At 34.2% G+C, this 16269-nt stretch overlaps 2 protein-coding genes across 22 annotated transcripts; one reads left to right on the forward strand and one right to left on the reverse strand.

Moving 5' to 3' along the window:
* The first annotated feature begins 170 nt into the window (after positions 1 to 170).
* On the forward strand, positions 171 to 9364 carry LOC147387449 (regulatory-associated protein of TOR 1-like). 21 transcript variants are annotated; one of them, XM_086420392.1, is made up of 13 exons: positions 172 to 633; positions 2729 to 2794; positions 2980 to 3044; positions 3138 to 3240; positions 3341 to 3472; positions 3667 to 3810; positions 5097 to 5194; positions 5293 to 5467; positions 6044 to 7382; positions 7465 to 7580; positions 8155 to 8278; positions 8573 to 8712; positions 8814 to 9364. In XM_086420392.1, the coding sequence occupies exons 2-7, from the start codon at positions 2780 to 2782 to the stop codon at positions 5136 to 5138; spliced, it is 501 nt and encodes a 166-aa protein (XP_086276518.1). In that variant the 5' UTR covers positions 172 to 633; positions 2729 to 2779; the 3' UTR covers positions 5139 to 5194; positions 5293 to 5467; positions 6044 to 7382; positions 7465 to 7580; positions 8155 to 8278; positions 8573 to 8712; positions 8814 to 9364. The 21 variants fall into 21 exon arrangements, with proteins under 21 accessions (XP_086276510.1, XP_086276511.1, XP_086276512.1 ...); XM_086420395.1 differs by having other exon boundaries at positions 6044 to 6200; XM_086420384.1 differs by adding an exon at positions 869 to 924 and having other exon boundaries at positions 171 to 633; positions 6044 to 8278.
* A 3417-nt stretch (positions 9365 to 12781) lies between these two features.
* On the reverse strand, positions 12782 to 15355 carry LOC147387450 (disease resistance RPP13-like protein 4). Its single transcript, XM_086421592.1, has one exon. It carries the CDS (start codon positions 15353 to 15355, stop codon positions 12782 to 12784), a length of 2574 nt encoding a protein of 857 aa, XP_086277718.1.
* Positions 15356 to 16269: the final 914 nt, after the last annotated feature.

Here is a 16269-nt window from a genome sequence, read left to right on the forward strand (position 1 = left end):
TATGAAGGCCTGTTATGGGTACAAGAGATTTGAGTCAATTCCATTTAATTTGAGGCTAATCAAATGGTTTGATAAATGTCACCAATACATATTATCACCATAACAAAATTGCCAATTAGGCACAAGTCTTTAAAACGGATTTGAGCCGTTTCTAATTAAAAACGGATTAAAACTGTTTCACTAGAGAAAATGGGTTCTCAATGACGCTTTTAGACTAACAACATGGGGAGAAAGGTATTTAGTCTCTCCTTTCTAAAATAGAACGAATCCTAAAATCGAGCTCGACAAGGATATCAGACTTCTCCATCCTCACAATGGTACGCGTTTCTCTCCTCCATCGTATTGATTTCGAGAAGAAATCAACTAGAAATCTATTAGATTTCGTGAGAAATTTCTCTTCTGATCTTCGTCTTGATTTTGAGAAGAAATTAACTGGAAATCAACTCGTTTCTCTTAATACTTCGAGAGAAATATCACTTCTGATCTTCGTCTCTTGAACCCCAACAAAGCTCCTTCAAAACCCGACTCGTTTCTCCTTTTTTATCTCGATTTCACGAAGAAGATCAAACGTCAATGTCTTTCGTCGATTTCGAGAAGGAAATTAGCCGTCGAAGCCTACAAGAAGTTCTTAAAGTAAGACCCTAAACAAAAACCCTAATTTCTTTGGTTGATTTAGAGGTTTTGTTGCATTTTAAATCTAATTGTTTGGTTAGAGTTGTATGTCTGTAGTTTTTCGTTTCTGTAAAGAATATCAGATTCTGAAAATGAATGAAGTTTAGTTTGGTGTTCTAGTCTTTTTGGAATGTTTGAGTGGATTCTAGGGTTGAAGACCTACTTTTGTTCTTCGAACTTAGGGATTTTTTTTTAGACAGATTTTCAGGTTCTCATCATGCATTTGGATCAAGAAGTTCAACAATTTTTCAGGTTGTTTAATTTGAACTCTAGAATCTGTTATTTTTCCTACTATAACTATACATAGGCTGTGATTCCAGTAAAGATTAGAACTTGCAATTGCTTAATCAGAGACTTGATGGGGACTTGCGAAAATGATTGTCATTTCTTCACTCTAACAAGTTTACAGATAGTTAATAATAAGATTTTCTTATCCTTCTAGTTTGTTGTATTTGTTGAACAACTAAACTATCTTTAATTTATCTGGTTGGATTTGTGTTATTTAATTTCAACTACTTCCAACTCTTTTGGATTAGAGTGTAAAATTCGAAAAACTGCTAATCGATTGAAGTTTTATGATTTTCATTCTGTTTTTGTATTGGTTCCTAAATAATTCTTTTGGTTCTGTTGTTTGAAGGACTAATTTTCATAATTGGGTATCAATTTTTAAACTTTGATACAAGAGATACATTATATCTCTACACGTTGAACAGATCGATCTGCACATTTGCTAGTATATGTAGTTGGAATAACTAAACACGAAAAAACAGACTTAGACCCATAGCTCAGTTGGTTCAATACTGACCTTCTCCCAATATCGTTGTTCATAAACATGTTAGAAATGTACCTTTATAATTAATATCAAAAGGTTTTTTCTCTGTTTTCGTAAATCTTCCTTTTGTTTTTGTGATAGTCTAATTTGTTCTTGGGGTTTTTTGAAGTCTGCACTCTCTGTAAAATGGAACATAGTTAATGTTTCCCACACTAATTTACGATAGAGCATTTGATTAGTCTTTGTTTAATCGTGTTTTTTTGTCAGTCGGAAGATTCATATTTCGAATGTTTCTCGGGGAAACCTAAACCATATGTAATCATCGCTACTTTGTGCACTAATTCTAGACTTTAGTCATCCTCAAAGTTCTAGTTTCTTTGGCAGTCTTATTTTTCTAGTATTTCTATCCATAATTTTTCTTCCAATTACTAATTGGCATTCCTTCAAAATTTAGCAATTTTAATAGGTTGCTTATCGACCTACATATGCAGCACTTGATCCCAAATCAGACTGCCAAAGAATTCAGTGATCAAATATGGTTGTTTATCTTTTATTCTCATAATTGTGTGGAAATTACAAATCCCATATTCACTACAGGAAAACTGTGAATTACGACCAGGAGTTTGAAGCAGATTTTGGCCATTTTGAATTTAAAACCTTTCAATGACTAAACCTGTTTCGGTTTTTATGTCATTCTTAACATTTTAAGTCACCTTTAACATTTGGAAGGATTCCTTGAAGGATGCATGATGAATGACCATTAAAGAATTAGATTTCTATTATTTGTCGAATAGTCAAATCTGAAACCCTTATTTTGGAGACTTAAAATATTTGTTTTGGGACTTTAATGAAGTTAGTAACATAAGTTCTGTAAGAATGTAAATCTTGGTGTTTTAATACTTAAATTATTAAACTAAGAGACAGCTCTTAAAGCCTCTTATCTCAGTGTGACTTGCATGTTCTGTTTTAGTTTTAGTTCTGGACTAGATTGCATTTTTGAGCTGATAAAGAATCTTTAGGAATGAAAATAATTATGACTTGCATGTTCTATTTTAGTTTTAATTCTATTTTTATTGTCTTTTATAGTTTTTTTCTTAGTCTACAACAATCTTTTAGTTGGAATTTGACAAGCACGAGTCATTCCAGTTAAAAATCCAAATATAAGTAGGCTTTAATGGCGTAGTTCTTGAAGCTTTTTAATGCTACTTAGAATTGCACATTTAAGCTACCGAATAGAGTTCGATTACTTATTTGCAAAGGGTCTTATTTATGCTATTGAAATAGGACTTGGTGCTGCTCGGCGGCTAAATACCCTTCATTCACAAAGAGGATGAGATGGAGATACCCCTGGTATTTGATTTAAATTAGCTCCACATTTTATATTTATTTGCTTTTGCAAATGGAAGAGGTTTGTTCTCACTAACTGCTCCTCAACAAGTAAGAATTTGATATGTTTCATCCCCACCACTATGTTATCCTGATTTTTAAAATTAACTAATCACAACCTTTGTGGTTATCCTCATTGTTTCTTGTAGCGTTCACAAGCAGATACTCTTGTCCATTCTGTTTCTAGCATGAGAAATTCAGAGGCATCCAATCAGTGAGCCGCTCTTCATTGATTTTCTCGTTTATTTATTTACTTTTAGATAATGAATACTGGATGGCCTAATAATCCGGTATGAAATTCTTATAGGTTTGTGAGGGATCTCATGGGACCAATGACAGCATACCTAGTAAATATATCTAGTAAGAATGACTTCAAAACTATCGCTCAACTGCCCAATGCTATTCTATCAGTAAGTCTAGAAAGGATTTTAATGCAAGGTCTCCCTTGATCCACATTTTCCATCATTAGAACGATAGATTGATCCACATAGCATCACGAACATCTTGTAGGTCAGCTGTTTGTTTGATCAGCTAAGAGGAGCAGCCAGGGCTACTCAACCTCGAACTCAAAAATCTCTTTATGAGATGGGTGTCTCCTTGATGAACTCTATGCTGACTCTTCTAGAAATTTACAAACATGAGGTATTGAATTTGTTCACTTCATCCTTGCATTGCACATGTTTTCATAATAGACCTACTTTACAGGCCTCACGATTTTTTGTATTTCCTTGTATTCGGCATTATATCTCCTAGATCTTTACATTGCTGTTTATATTATTCCACTGTATGGCCAGAGGGTTCATTGGTCTACATTGATCCTAACCTCTGCTGTTTAGTCTGCAGTTGTTTGTGTGTTACTGAAATTCGTTGTTGACTGGGTGGATGGGCTAGTTGTGTTCTTGGAGGTTAAAGACACTGCAGTTGTTGTTAATTTCTGCATGCGATTGCTTCAGCTTTACTCTTCTCACAATATTGGCAAGGTATTGTTCCACATCTTTCTAATTTATTCACTTGGTACATGTTGTAATAGATATGTACCAAAAAAATATAGTTACAAATCGTGTATCTGATTGTTAAATACATGTGAACATTTTTTTGCTTGAGCAGAATAAAAGAATATAAAGGAAAGAAATATTAAAGAAAGAAAGAATATTACCAATCAGAAAAGAAAAAAACAGAAAGGAAAGAAGAGAAATAGAAACAGAAAAACAGCTTCTCTGCAAACTTGCCTCTTTTTTAATGACGGTTCTGCATCTATACTAAAGTCATATTAATATAAAATGCAAATTTTTTTTTTTTTTTTTGTTGAAACTGTTCCTTAAAATGTTATTCAATGGAAATTTCAATGGTGTAGAGAATGTTGAAGACTGTCTTGGACATTCTAAACGAAGTACTTCTCATTTTGTCAGTTTTCTCTATGTGGTGTTAAAAGGAAAGAAAATGGAAGGATAAATGTTGTTGGTGACCATAACGACAGAGAAGATATTCCAACATGTCCACGCATACATCCCACAATGGACTAAAATCCTTCTTAGAAATGATTGGTGCACATGCTTTGCTGCTCCCAAGTATTATTGATATATCTGCCACTCCTTGGAGGATTAGAGAAGGTGTTTGCCACCTTGGACCATTGCACCTTATGGGATGAAGATGATATAAATATTCTCAGTCAAGGTTGTTTTGGCATAGAAAATAACTAGGACCATTTTGGAACCATAGGGAAAAAAATTTAACAAGAATAATTTTTATTCGTTTGATTCCTGTATGTACTTATAGTTGAGGCTTAAGTGTTGCCTGAGCCTCAACGCTTATAGGCGTCAATCAGGTGAGGTTTAAGTCTCTTATAAACAAGTCAAGGCTTAGGTCTCTTAGATAGAATGCTATGCCTCTCCTTGAGGCTGGATTGTTTAAACATTGCTTGAGATGTGCTTTCCTTACTGTGGCTCTCTAAATTTTTACTGTCTTCTCATATATCACTGAGTCTTTCAAGTAGTTAGCTGAGCGAAGCAAAGACACAACAGTATAAGGATTTACGTGCTCTACTTCAGCTCCTCACAAATTTGTGTTCAAAAGATCTGGAACAAAAAATTTCATTCTTCATTTAGAAATGGTACTTATATATTGGCTTATTTGAATCTGTTTGACTATGAAAAAGCTTAAAATCCAGACCATTAAAACATGAAATCAAGTGGTCTGGATTTATGTTATTGCTAGGGACACTTGATGTATCCTGACCTTTAAAATTTTGTGTTTTTTCACTTTCAAGGGATCGCAGCCCATAAACTATGGAAGACCACATAATCATTGAAGCCTTTTCCCAACGATTTGGGGTTGAGCTAATTAAGAAAATTTGAAAATTTTCAGGTTGACTTCTAATGAGATTCAAATGACACAAAGGGTACTGAGCTCGTTTCTTTTATTATTATACTTCATTGATTGGTTGTGCATTACGATCATGATAGGTTTGCAGCAGCAGTGATTGATCTACAAGTAGATTGCTGGGTGATGATCGTTGTTCCTATTAGTGGCCGCAACACCTTGCCTGTTATATATGACCATGGACTGATAGGAGTTATGCATTATGATCATGATAGATTTGCAGCAGCAGTGATTGATCTACAAGTAGATTGTTGGGTGGTATGGCTTCCTTTTCCGTGCTTTGGCTTTTAGGAAATATTTGTGTAGGTCTCGAATGGTGAATTGATCGAAGACTCGTGAAGAGCATTTATGTAAATTATAAACTGTTTTTTTTGCCTTACACTAATCTAACATAGATGCAACATACATATGGAATTGAAAATTAGAACTCCCTCTCTCACAAAAAAATAAAATAAGAATTTGATGGATAGTTTATAATTTCAAACATTTGGTTATGTGTGGCGTGCATGACTATACAGTAACTTGATGAATTATATGTGCACAACCTGTAGTCCTATCATATTGTTGAATATAATTTTGATAATATAGGCTAGAGTAGGTGTCAAGAATCTAAACAGAATTGGCCCAAATAATTTCTCGATTATTAATGCCTTGAATGAATTGGTTAAGTATGCTAGCAAGCAATGCCATAAAGACAGAAAAATAATATTTTTAAGGTAGTTATACTTTTTTTTATATCCAGATATATCACTATTTTTGAATTTTTGTGATTAATTTCCCTTGGAGCATTGTCAGTTAAGGCATTTGATACATTCTAAATATTGACTCCTGCAGATTTGCAAGGTAGAGGACTCATCTGACATTTGCAAAGTTAGTAAACAACTGTATTATGAGGTAGATGTACAATCTCCCATGCTTCACCAATGGTGGGTGGTCAATCTCCCCTTGGCTTAGCAATGATTTTCGAGCACCCTCCCATCTGGATTATGAGGTATACAATCTCATTGTTAAAATCAATTATATCACCTTGAAACACAGTTCAAGATATTACCTCATGTGCAACCCCTTTGAAATATTAGCATGAATGATTTCATTCATATCTTACTAAGGCAAAAACCCCACAATAAAATGGCTTTTTAAATAGTGGTATATATGCTGTGATAGTAGGTCCCATTAACACTCAAATAAGTTACTCTGCTTCATTGAAAGGCTCTTACCATATTGGTTTATATGGTTGTCCCCCTTAGGGTTATAATCCTTTTTAGTGTTTTCTTTATTGTTTTCTTTTTTCCTTTCTACATGCCTAGACATAGCAAGTTGCCATGGGTAGTACTTCATCAGATTTAAAGTTTTATTTTAACTTTGTTACTTCCATACTTCATAGTGCACTGACCTTGAATGATGATCAAGTAAAATCATTATAGCAGTCTTTGATCCAATATGTAGTTAGTTTATTGGGAAACTGATAAACTAACTATAAGAAAGAAACTTTCTTTTGTTGAATAGCATTTGTATTGGGAAGTCTTTATGAAGTTGATATGATGATAAAAAAATTATGTATTAATTGTGGCTGATTTGACCAAGCTCATTGAGAAACATAATGGCACAAAGTATTAGTGCGTTTCGTTTTATAAAAACAGATTTGGAACGGCTTCCTACGGTTTGAACTCATTAATGACTCATCAATAAGAGACGGTCTTTCAACCGTTTCAGACCGGCGTAGAAACGATTATAAACGGTTCCTAATTTCCATTTTTGTTGTAGTGCTACTGCTGCATTTATAGTTTATGGTACTTGGTATGTTTAATTTTAACATCATTATACATAGTACTACCCATGGTTTAAATTATTGGAATGTATCGTCCACGATCTATAAGAAACATTGTCCCTGAAAATGTATCGGTTTGTATCAAATGTATTGGTGGATATCTTATCGGGCTTTTCATTAACTGAAACATTCAATCGATATGATATTTTAAGCCAGACTAGTACTACCTTTGAAACAGGCTGGCATTAATGGGTAAAAGTGGCCTTACAGGTTGGCAAGTAGGTGCAGGGCATGCTAATGGAATCAGATATTCAATGTTCCTATGATTACAGGGGAAACACAGCCTCACTTGTCTCAGTTTTCCTCTGTATTTCTGCTGTCAATCTATACAAATAGCGAGAGCTTGTATGCTTGAGGAAATTGAATATGGTTTTCTTTTTAATTCTTTGTTTCAAGGCATTTGCTGATAAAATTGAATATGGAACAGTGGGGCATGCTTTGCCCCCGTGATACTCCTGAAGGTGAAACTTGTGGATTGGTGAAAAACTGGCACTGATGATTCATGTTACTACTGATGAAGACGAGGCTCCATTAATTTCTCTGGTTTGTTTTCATTTACCTAAAAGATTTTGACTACCATTTATTCTGTCCGTAGGAATTAGAAGCCTTCTCTTACCTTTTGCAAAGGCTCTGCATATTTTTTTTTTAGTCGTATTGCTTATTTATTAAGTGTTCAATTACTGGTGGAACTATATTTTGAAGAAACTTTGATTTTGATAATTTCATTGCCATAAATGCTTATCGATCAAGATACGTAGGTAGCATTAAATGAACTATTAATGATTATTTGTTAATGCATCATTGGCATAGCTGTAGAATGTCTTCCTTGTGTACAGAGAAAATAGTGCAAGCTTAGGGATACTTTTGTTCAACAAGAGTGAGTCAGTATACTTCATTGTTCCAACCTGTAATAATTCAAAACAGATAATGTTTGAAAATAGTCATGTCACAATGTTTACAAGGCTTCAGACATGTTGTGCAGGTTAGTGCAGCGATGGGCATGCAGCTGGACATATATATCATTAATTTTCCATTCTATTAATTTTTTTTGGATGATCATGACTATTTTTCTGCTTGAGGTATGAAGTGAATTTGGTTGATTTCCTTTATGTTGCAGCTGTAAGCAAGCTTAATAATCAAATTGCTAGTTGGGATACTAAGTTTGAAACGGGTACAAAAGCAGCTTTGTTGCATCCTCTCTCTCCTGTTGTAGTTGCTGCAGATGAGAGCGAATGCATCAGGTAGTTTGTATGGTGTGTTCTGTTGTTTATTCTGTGGAACTTTCATCACTGATAAAAATGAATTCTTCATTGCAATCAATGTTAAATATTGGCATATTTCCACTAAATATATCCATATATCTCCATTTCCATGAGGTTTGACATGAAATTTAATCAAGAGCTTCTTTCGGTGGAAATCACTATTCATTTCATGAAATATTTCAGTGAATACTGAATCTTTACTGATCCTTAATGGTGAATCTTCACTTCATAGCTTTGATAATTAATGTTCTCATATTTTCTGTGTATCGCAAGGTATGGAACTATGAGGAAGATACCCTTCTCAATAGCTTTGACAATCACAATTTTCCTGACAAAGGAATTTTTAAGCTTTGCCTGGTGAATGAGCTAGATGACAGTTTACTTCTTGTTGCTTCATGTAAGATTCATCACTGGTATGTTTGATGAGTAGTGTGGTGGTTTTAGTGAATCCCTTCCTTGTGGGATATTGTAATTCAGAATGAATCTGATTGTATTCTCATTTCATTTAATATAGGTGAGGGCTTCATGTAAGATTCATCACTGGTATGTTGATGAGCAATGTGATGGTTTTAGTGAACCACTTCCTTGTGGGATGTTGTAATTCAGAATGAATCTGATTGTATTCTCATCTCATTTAATATAGGTGATGGAAATATCCCAATTTGGACAGACTACACTCAAAAGGGTAGACAGAAGCTTGTAACTACATTCTGTTCAATTCAGGGTCATAGAACTGGTGTGCGAGGGGTGAACGTTGTTGTGGATTTGGGTTTTCATATTTCAAACATTCCTTTGAAGGTGCGGAAGCTCATTGTGAGAGTATGCAATGTGGTGACAAGAAGGGCTCTTCGATTGGCAGCTGTGAGCATTGTGGGGATCTTAATGAAGATAGAGAGCGATGAGAGTGATGGCATTGCTTTCTTGTAGGCACCTCTGTTTGTGTAACGATTGTGAAGGGTTTATTGATGTATTGTAATTTTGGATTTGTAAGTTATGAATCATTGTAAATTTTTTGTGTAATAAATTAATGTGATAGAGAACCTCGATGTTCTCTATTTGGATTTATTTTGATTGCGGATGATAGGTGCATAGAAAAAAAAAAAAAAATCTTTTTTTAAAGTTTAGATATCGGTTTATAATTATTTTAGATATAGGTTTGTAACCGATGTCTAAAGTCTTAGACTTAGGACATCAGTCTTATAGACATCGGATTTTAAATCGATGTCTAAGGTACTTTTTGGGTTATAAATGCAGATTAGAAACGGTTTTTAGCCGTTCCAAATCCTGAGATCTAGAGAAGCTTCCAACTGTTTTAATTCATTAACGACGTCTCGATTAGAGACGGTCTGTTAACCGTTTCATACTAGCTTAGAAATGGTTATAACGACATTATTAATTAATCCACTTAACCAAGTTAACAATCCAAAAATTATACTCACATAATGATCCAAACCCTCCAAATAAATTGAGTTTAATATATACTTCACCCAAAATCCAAATTTCAAAACTTGAGTTTTGCAAGTTTGGAACCATGGAATAGATCTGAATAAAATAAGAAATTAAGTCGAATATGGTTTAATATACCTTGACCCTACTCGCATCTGGGGATGGATATGTTGCCACGATCCAAATATATATTGTTTTGAAAACCATATTTTTAAGTTTTTCTAAATATCTTTTTCTACATCGATTTCTTATAAAATTGAAGAGTATAATGGTAAAATAGAATATTCTTCTAAGCTTGCAAAGAAGTAAAATTGATTAAAAAATGCCAAATGTTCAAGAATTATCCAATGTGAGTTGGATTTGGATATGGTATTAGCTAGTATGATTCAAAACGGATCGGATCCTAATCAATATAAAAAAATCCAAATCTCAATATAGATATAGTTAGATCCGACCAGGGTCTCACTCATTTATGTGCTAAGGAAGTTAGCAACCTCCAGTAATTTATATTTTCAAAAATGTCTTTCAATTGTTTGTAAAGATAAAAAATTCTTTGGCATTTTTAAAGTGTTTATTGTATTTATTGAAAAAATATTCATTACATTATGATGCATCATACTAATATTCTAGTGCAAAAATAATATTCAACCACTAGAACCTCTAAGAGAAGCAATAACAGAGGTTTGTTGAAATCAAAATTTTCATCCAAAAATTGTTCTAGGAGTAAATTTAACCTTATTAATTACTATTATTATCTTTTTTTGTCAAAATTAATAAAATTTCAAGCCCACGACTCTAATTAGGGGTGGAGCAAGGATTTTCTTGTAAGGGGTGGGCAAAACTATAGTTTCTATAAGGTTTAAGAACTTGAAGATGAGTGATTTTGAGGGAAAAAATTCAAGGGATTTTTGGTTAGAGGTTGAAGAAAAAGGCATTCAAGTCATTTCTCATTAGCATACAAGAGAAGACCTAAGTCAAGGGGAAGTGTCATCTGTTTGAAAATATATGTACGGATCTCAAATACGGACCGAAACGCCTAAATACCTATGTGACGTTAGTCTTTTCTAATTGATTGATGCAAAATGACCTCAATAACCTCATATTAAATTTAAATTTTCTTTTGATTTAAGTTTTCAAAGCGGTCTTCGACATCTAGGAATTTTTTTTTAATCCTAGTCTTGAATCATACTACTAATCTACTTCAACCTTCAAACCTAAAGCACAATGCATAATTTTTAATGTAGAAGATCATTTTTTCTTCCAAAGAATATTATATGATTTTCTATAAAGAGATTAAGGTGAGGTTTTAAAATATTTTACCTTGATCTTGAACCAAAAGACTAATTTACTTCTACCTTCAAATCCAAAGAAAATATAACATTTTTAAAGTAGAAGATGGGCTTTTTTAAAAGAAAATTCTAAGATTTTCTACAAAGGAATTAGGAAAATTCAAAATGATGGATTAAGATGAGGTTAAATAGAATAAAATTATTTTCTATAGAAGTTGAAAATTTTCAAAATGACTATAGGACAAAATATGAAATATTTTTAATTACGGGTTGAAAATGAGTATATTGAAATATTTTTTGCTAGTGTAGAAAAGAAGAACAAGGTCGATGGGTGCTTGTCTTTAGTTTGAAAACATAGGGATATCTCAAATATCCATTAAAAATTGAGGGGGCATGTCATCAATTTGAAAGCAAAGTGGCGTCTTAACTATTCATCAAAAAATTTGAAGGGGCTAACAAGGTCATTGTTGGGTATGTCGTCCATTAGAAAACACAGTTGGTATCTTAAATATTAAAATAATAGAGGGGTTCGAATAAATAGAAAAAATTGAGTAAGGGTGAAGGCAAAATCTCAAATGTGGGGCAAACTCAAAATATACCAAAATTATCTAAAGGATCATGTAATCTTAAAAAATTCCACCCAATAGTAACTATCATATTTAAAATACTTAAATAAAAAAAATTAGTCCTCCTAAAAACATGCACATAGAAACTACATAGGGTACAAGATCTTGATTCTTTGATTGACTAGCTTAGTCAAGGGATCAATAAAGTAACTCTTTTTATTTTATTTTTAAATTGAAATGAAGTATATATATTCAATGCGGCTCAAGTGAGCTATGCTATAGTTTTTGGCATGGTTTCTGGCCTTATCAATTACAAATTGCTTACATATTATTGGGCATAAACTTAATGTAACGGGTCCAACTTATGTTTTATTAAGCGATCAATCCAATTGTTTTTAGGAAAAAAAAAATGAAATTATGATATGTTAATTGATCAATTTCTCCTCTACAGAAAGATTTAAAAAAAAATATCCAAAAAGAATAAAGAAAGTAAGAGAGAAAAAAATATTGTAAACTAATATCCTAATAAATTTCATGGAAGCCTGCAATATTAATTAAAATAAGGAAATCACAAGGAAGAAAAATCATACAAATAAAAAGGAAATGTTTGAAAACCGTAGATCTTTCTACCTCGGGATACACGGAATCCTTACTTAAAGTTTGGAAATATCTCTCTAACAACCTAAAAAAAAAGGAAAATACTGAAATGACACAGGGCATTCACTGCCATTCTCACAATTCTGACGTGGAGATGCATACATAAGCATAGATGCTTTTTACTCGTATAATACGAGTAAAAAGCATCTATGCTTATGTATGCATCTCCACGTCAGAATTGTGAGAATCACAGTAAATCCTGTGTCACCCCAGCACAACTCAAAAAAATGTAACAACTGAAATATTTTTAATGAACTCAGAAATTAAGGAACTCAGAGGATATTACCTTACAGATATTCTCTTCCATTTCAGCTGGAAGCAATTAAGTCAAAATAAGAACATTAACAAATTATTAACAGGGAAGATAATACAATACAATACAATAATATCATTATAGCAGTTAAGAGTAATTACAACAAAGAAAGAAACAATAAAGAGCAGTAAACCACGAGCTACATGGTTTTCTCAGTCCTCCTCCACATCTGCCAAAGCGTCTTCAATTATATCCTCACCGACTTTCTTTGTTACGCTCCTTCCTTCGTCCAACCATCCACATTGAACCATGGGGGTGACTCGAGTCCGCCACAATCATCAACCTTAAGCTTTCTTAGGGATGGCATTGCCATTTTCATCTCAAGCCAATCCACCTTCAGTTTTGGTAAGTATTCTAAGACTAAGTTTTCCAAGTCCCAAACTATGTTGTTATTCCCAAAGAACTCCCTACTCATCTTAGTAATGTCTCCAACACCAATCCAAAGTCGTCGTAACTTTGGAAGAGTATTCGGATTGATCCAAACAGGTGTCTTTTCTCCTCTATATGACCAGAATCGTAGTTCCTGAAGCTTCTGAAGAGGAGGAAGCTCGTAATCCACTTTCGTGACGATTTCCTCCCTTGGCCCAAACTTTAGGGTTAAAAACTCCAGTTGTTTGAGCTCAGATAAGACTGTAAGCTCCCCTTCTGTTAATTGATCTTTTGAACCAATTAACAACTCCAATCGTCTGAGTCGGATCAGCATTTTCACGTCAGAAAGGCGACACGCATCTTCCACATTGGAATTTAGAATCTTAAACCCCATAAGTGATTCAAGGTTTGATAGCTTTCCAACCCCCTTGGGTAGGTATTCTAGAAATAGACATAGAGATAAATCCAGCATAGTTAGTCTCTCCAAAGTAGTCACCTGTCTTGAAAGCCTCTTTAAATAACGGAAACTGACCAATTGTAGAACTTGAAGATTTTTCAGTTTTTCTATTGAATTGGGGAGTTCATCCAAACGAGAACGTTCTATTGTAAGACAAATAAGATGTGTTAGAGATCCTATCCCATTCAACCAATTTGACTTCAAAGGCCCTGGTCCAAAATTGTTCTCGAAGCCAACATGTAAAACCCTCAGCCATTTTAACTTGCATAATTTGGGTCCAACATTTAAGGCAAACTCCTCCTCGTTCTCCTCTAAGTCAACCCCAATTATTGTCCTCAACAATCGGGAATTAGTTTGACTCATTTGTGAATTCACAATGCCCGCCCGACGCGATCTATCTGTACAAGATAGCATACCCCTGTTATCTAATCCCATAAAATTTTCGTCCTTGGCAATGTTTATAATCATGTCGCGTACCATATCATGGACTTTACACAATATAAATCTTCGTTCATAATCATCCTTCACTGTGCCTAGTAGTAAACCACGGCTCACTAATTCATCGAAGTACTCCAATCCAATCTCAAATGCAGCCCTTCCATCCCTTCCTCGAACAAAACCCTCACCAATCCACAAATAAACCATCATATCATCAGATATTTGATAATCCTCTCGAAATGCTGCAAAATACAACATGCAGGGCTTCAAATGCATAGGAAGCTCTTCGTAGCTTAACTGTAGTGGAGCGAAAATCTCCTCATCATGGGCCGCCAACTCTTCCTTTAGATGCTCGGATATTCGCCTCCACTCATGGATAGAGTCTCCTTTCCCTAACATCACTCCTCCCATGACCTTGATTGCCAAAGGGAGCCCTTTACATTTAGCAACCAACTCTCTGCCAATTTGCTCTATTTTTGGATTTCGACAATGACCACCATCATTTGCAAATGCTATTTTGGAAAATAATGACCAATCCTCCCCATTGGAAAGAAGTTTCGGTTTATGTATGTTGTTCTCAAGTGCTCCCATCGATTGAGCAACTTGCTCATGCCTTGTCGTAACAATAACACAACCACCCTTATTTGTTCGAGGCAAAGCGGACTTGAAGCTCTCCCACCACGACCCTTCATCTGTCCTCCACACATCATCCAAGATAATCAAGTACCTTTTCCTATCCAGCTGTTTATGTAATATCTCCAGTAGACCACGTACATCAATGTTCGATAGCTCCTTGTCGTCTACATGAAGCATTTTCAACATGTTCTTGAGTAATTCCTCAAATTTGAAGGTCTGGGAAACGGTCACAAACAAGACAGGTTTGAAGGACTCCTTCACTTGATCATAATTCTTTATCTTTTCAACGAGGGTAGTTTTGCCTATCCCGCCCATCCCCACAATACCAATGACATGCAGGGGCCCACGTGCATCAATGATCCACCGCTTAATTTTCCTTACGTCATCTTCTAGGCCAACTATTTCAGCATCGTTCATTAAGATTGGATATCTTATTGGTCGACTACTTCTGGCTTGTTCTTCATTTGAAACACTTTGAGTTGGAAATTGGTACGATTGCATCCTCTCCCGAAGATCTCTTATTTCTTGATTTATTTGACTCAATTTCTTTCCCATTTGGTAACGATATTTCAATGATGAAAGAGAGAAATAATTCGTGCACTTGGATACTCCTCTTTTTTGTTTTTGTTCCAGGAACAACTCACAATCTTCTATAATGCCCTCTGCTTCATATAGTAATTCTCTCAGATCCCTTACAACTGTCTTCAGAGTTTTCTTTTGATTTTTTATCCACACTTTATCTGCATCTTTGAGGAAGCTTTGCATGTAAGGGAGTTCCGTTTTCATTTTCTTAAACTGGTTGTGAAATTCAAGCACGTCACACCCTTCACTTAAGAGACTGTCGATCAAGTTTTCTAATAAAACAGTGACAACTGCATCCACCATATTTTCCTGTGCGATTTCTCGAATAACACAACAATAGAATTGTAAAATTTTTGTTATCGTCCTTTAATAAATTAAGCCATGCATCCACACAAGATTGCATTAAGAAAAGTTATATAAGTCCTATCATGGATATGGTGCATAGAGTTACATATCTTCAAGATTTGGATTAGGATCAAGTAGACAGATTAGACACCAATAGGACTAACATAATCGCATCAAGAATTTTAGTAAAGTTCAAATTTCAACAGTTAATAAACCAATTGATTAGGAATTAAGAACCTAAGAGAGAAAAAAATATTGTAAACTAATATCCTAATAAATTTCATGGAAGCCTGCAATATTAATTAAAATAAGGAAATCACAAGGAAGAAAAATCATACAAATAAAAAGGAAATGTTTGAAAACCGTAGATCTTTCTACCTCGGGATACACGGAATCCTTACTTAAAGTTTGGAAATATCTCTCTAACAACCTAAAAAAAAAGGAAAATACTGAAATGACACAGGGCATTCACTGCCATTCTCACAATTCTGACGTGGAGATGCATACATAAGCATAGATGCTTTTTACTCGTATAATACGAGTAAAAAGCATCTATGCTTATGTATGCATCTCCACGTCAGAATTGTGAGAATCACAGTAAATCCTGTGTCACCCCCAGCACAACTCAAAAAAAATGTAACAACTGAAATATTTTTAATGAACTCAGAAATTAAGGAACTCAGAGGATATTACCTTACAGATATTCTCTTCCATTTCAGCTGGAAGCAATTAAGTCAAAATAAGAACATTAACAAATTATTAACAGGGAAGATAATACAATACAATACAATAATATCATTATAGCAGTTAAGAGTAATTACAACAAAGAAAGAAACAATAAAGAGCAGTAAACCACGAGCTACATGGTTTTC

The sequence above is a fragment of the Akebia trifoliata genome, chromosome 13 (assembly GCF_017979445.1).
Source record: "Akebia trifoliata isolate Shusen 1 chromosome 13, ASM1797944v1, whole genome shotgun sequence".
Taxonomy (NCBI): Eukaryota; Viridiplantae; Streptophyta; class Magnoliopsida; order Ranunculales; family Lardizabalaceae; genus Akebia; species Akebia trifoliata.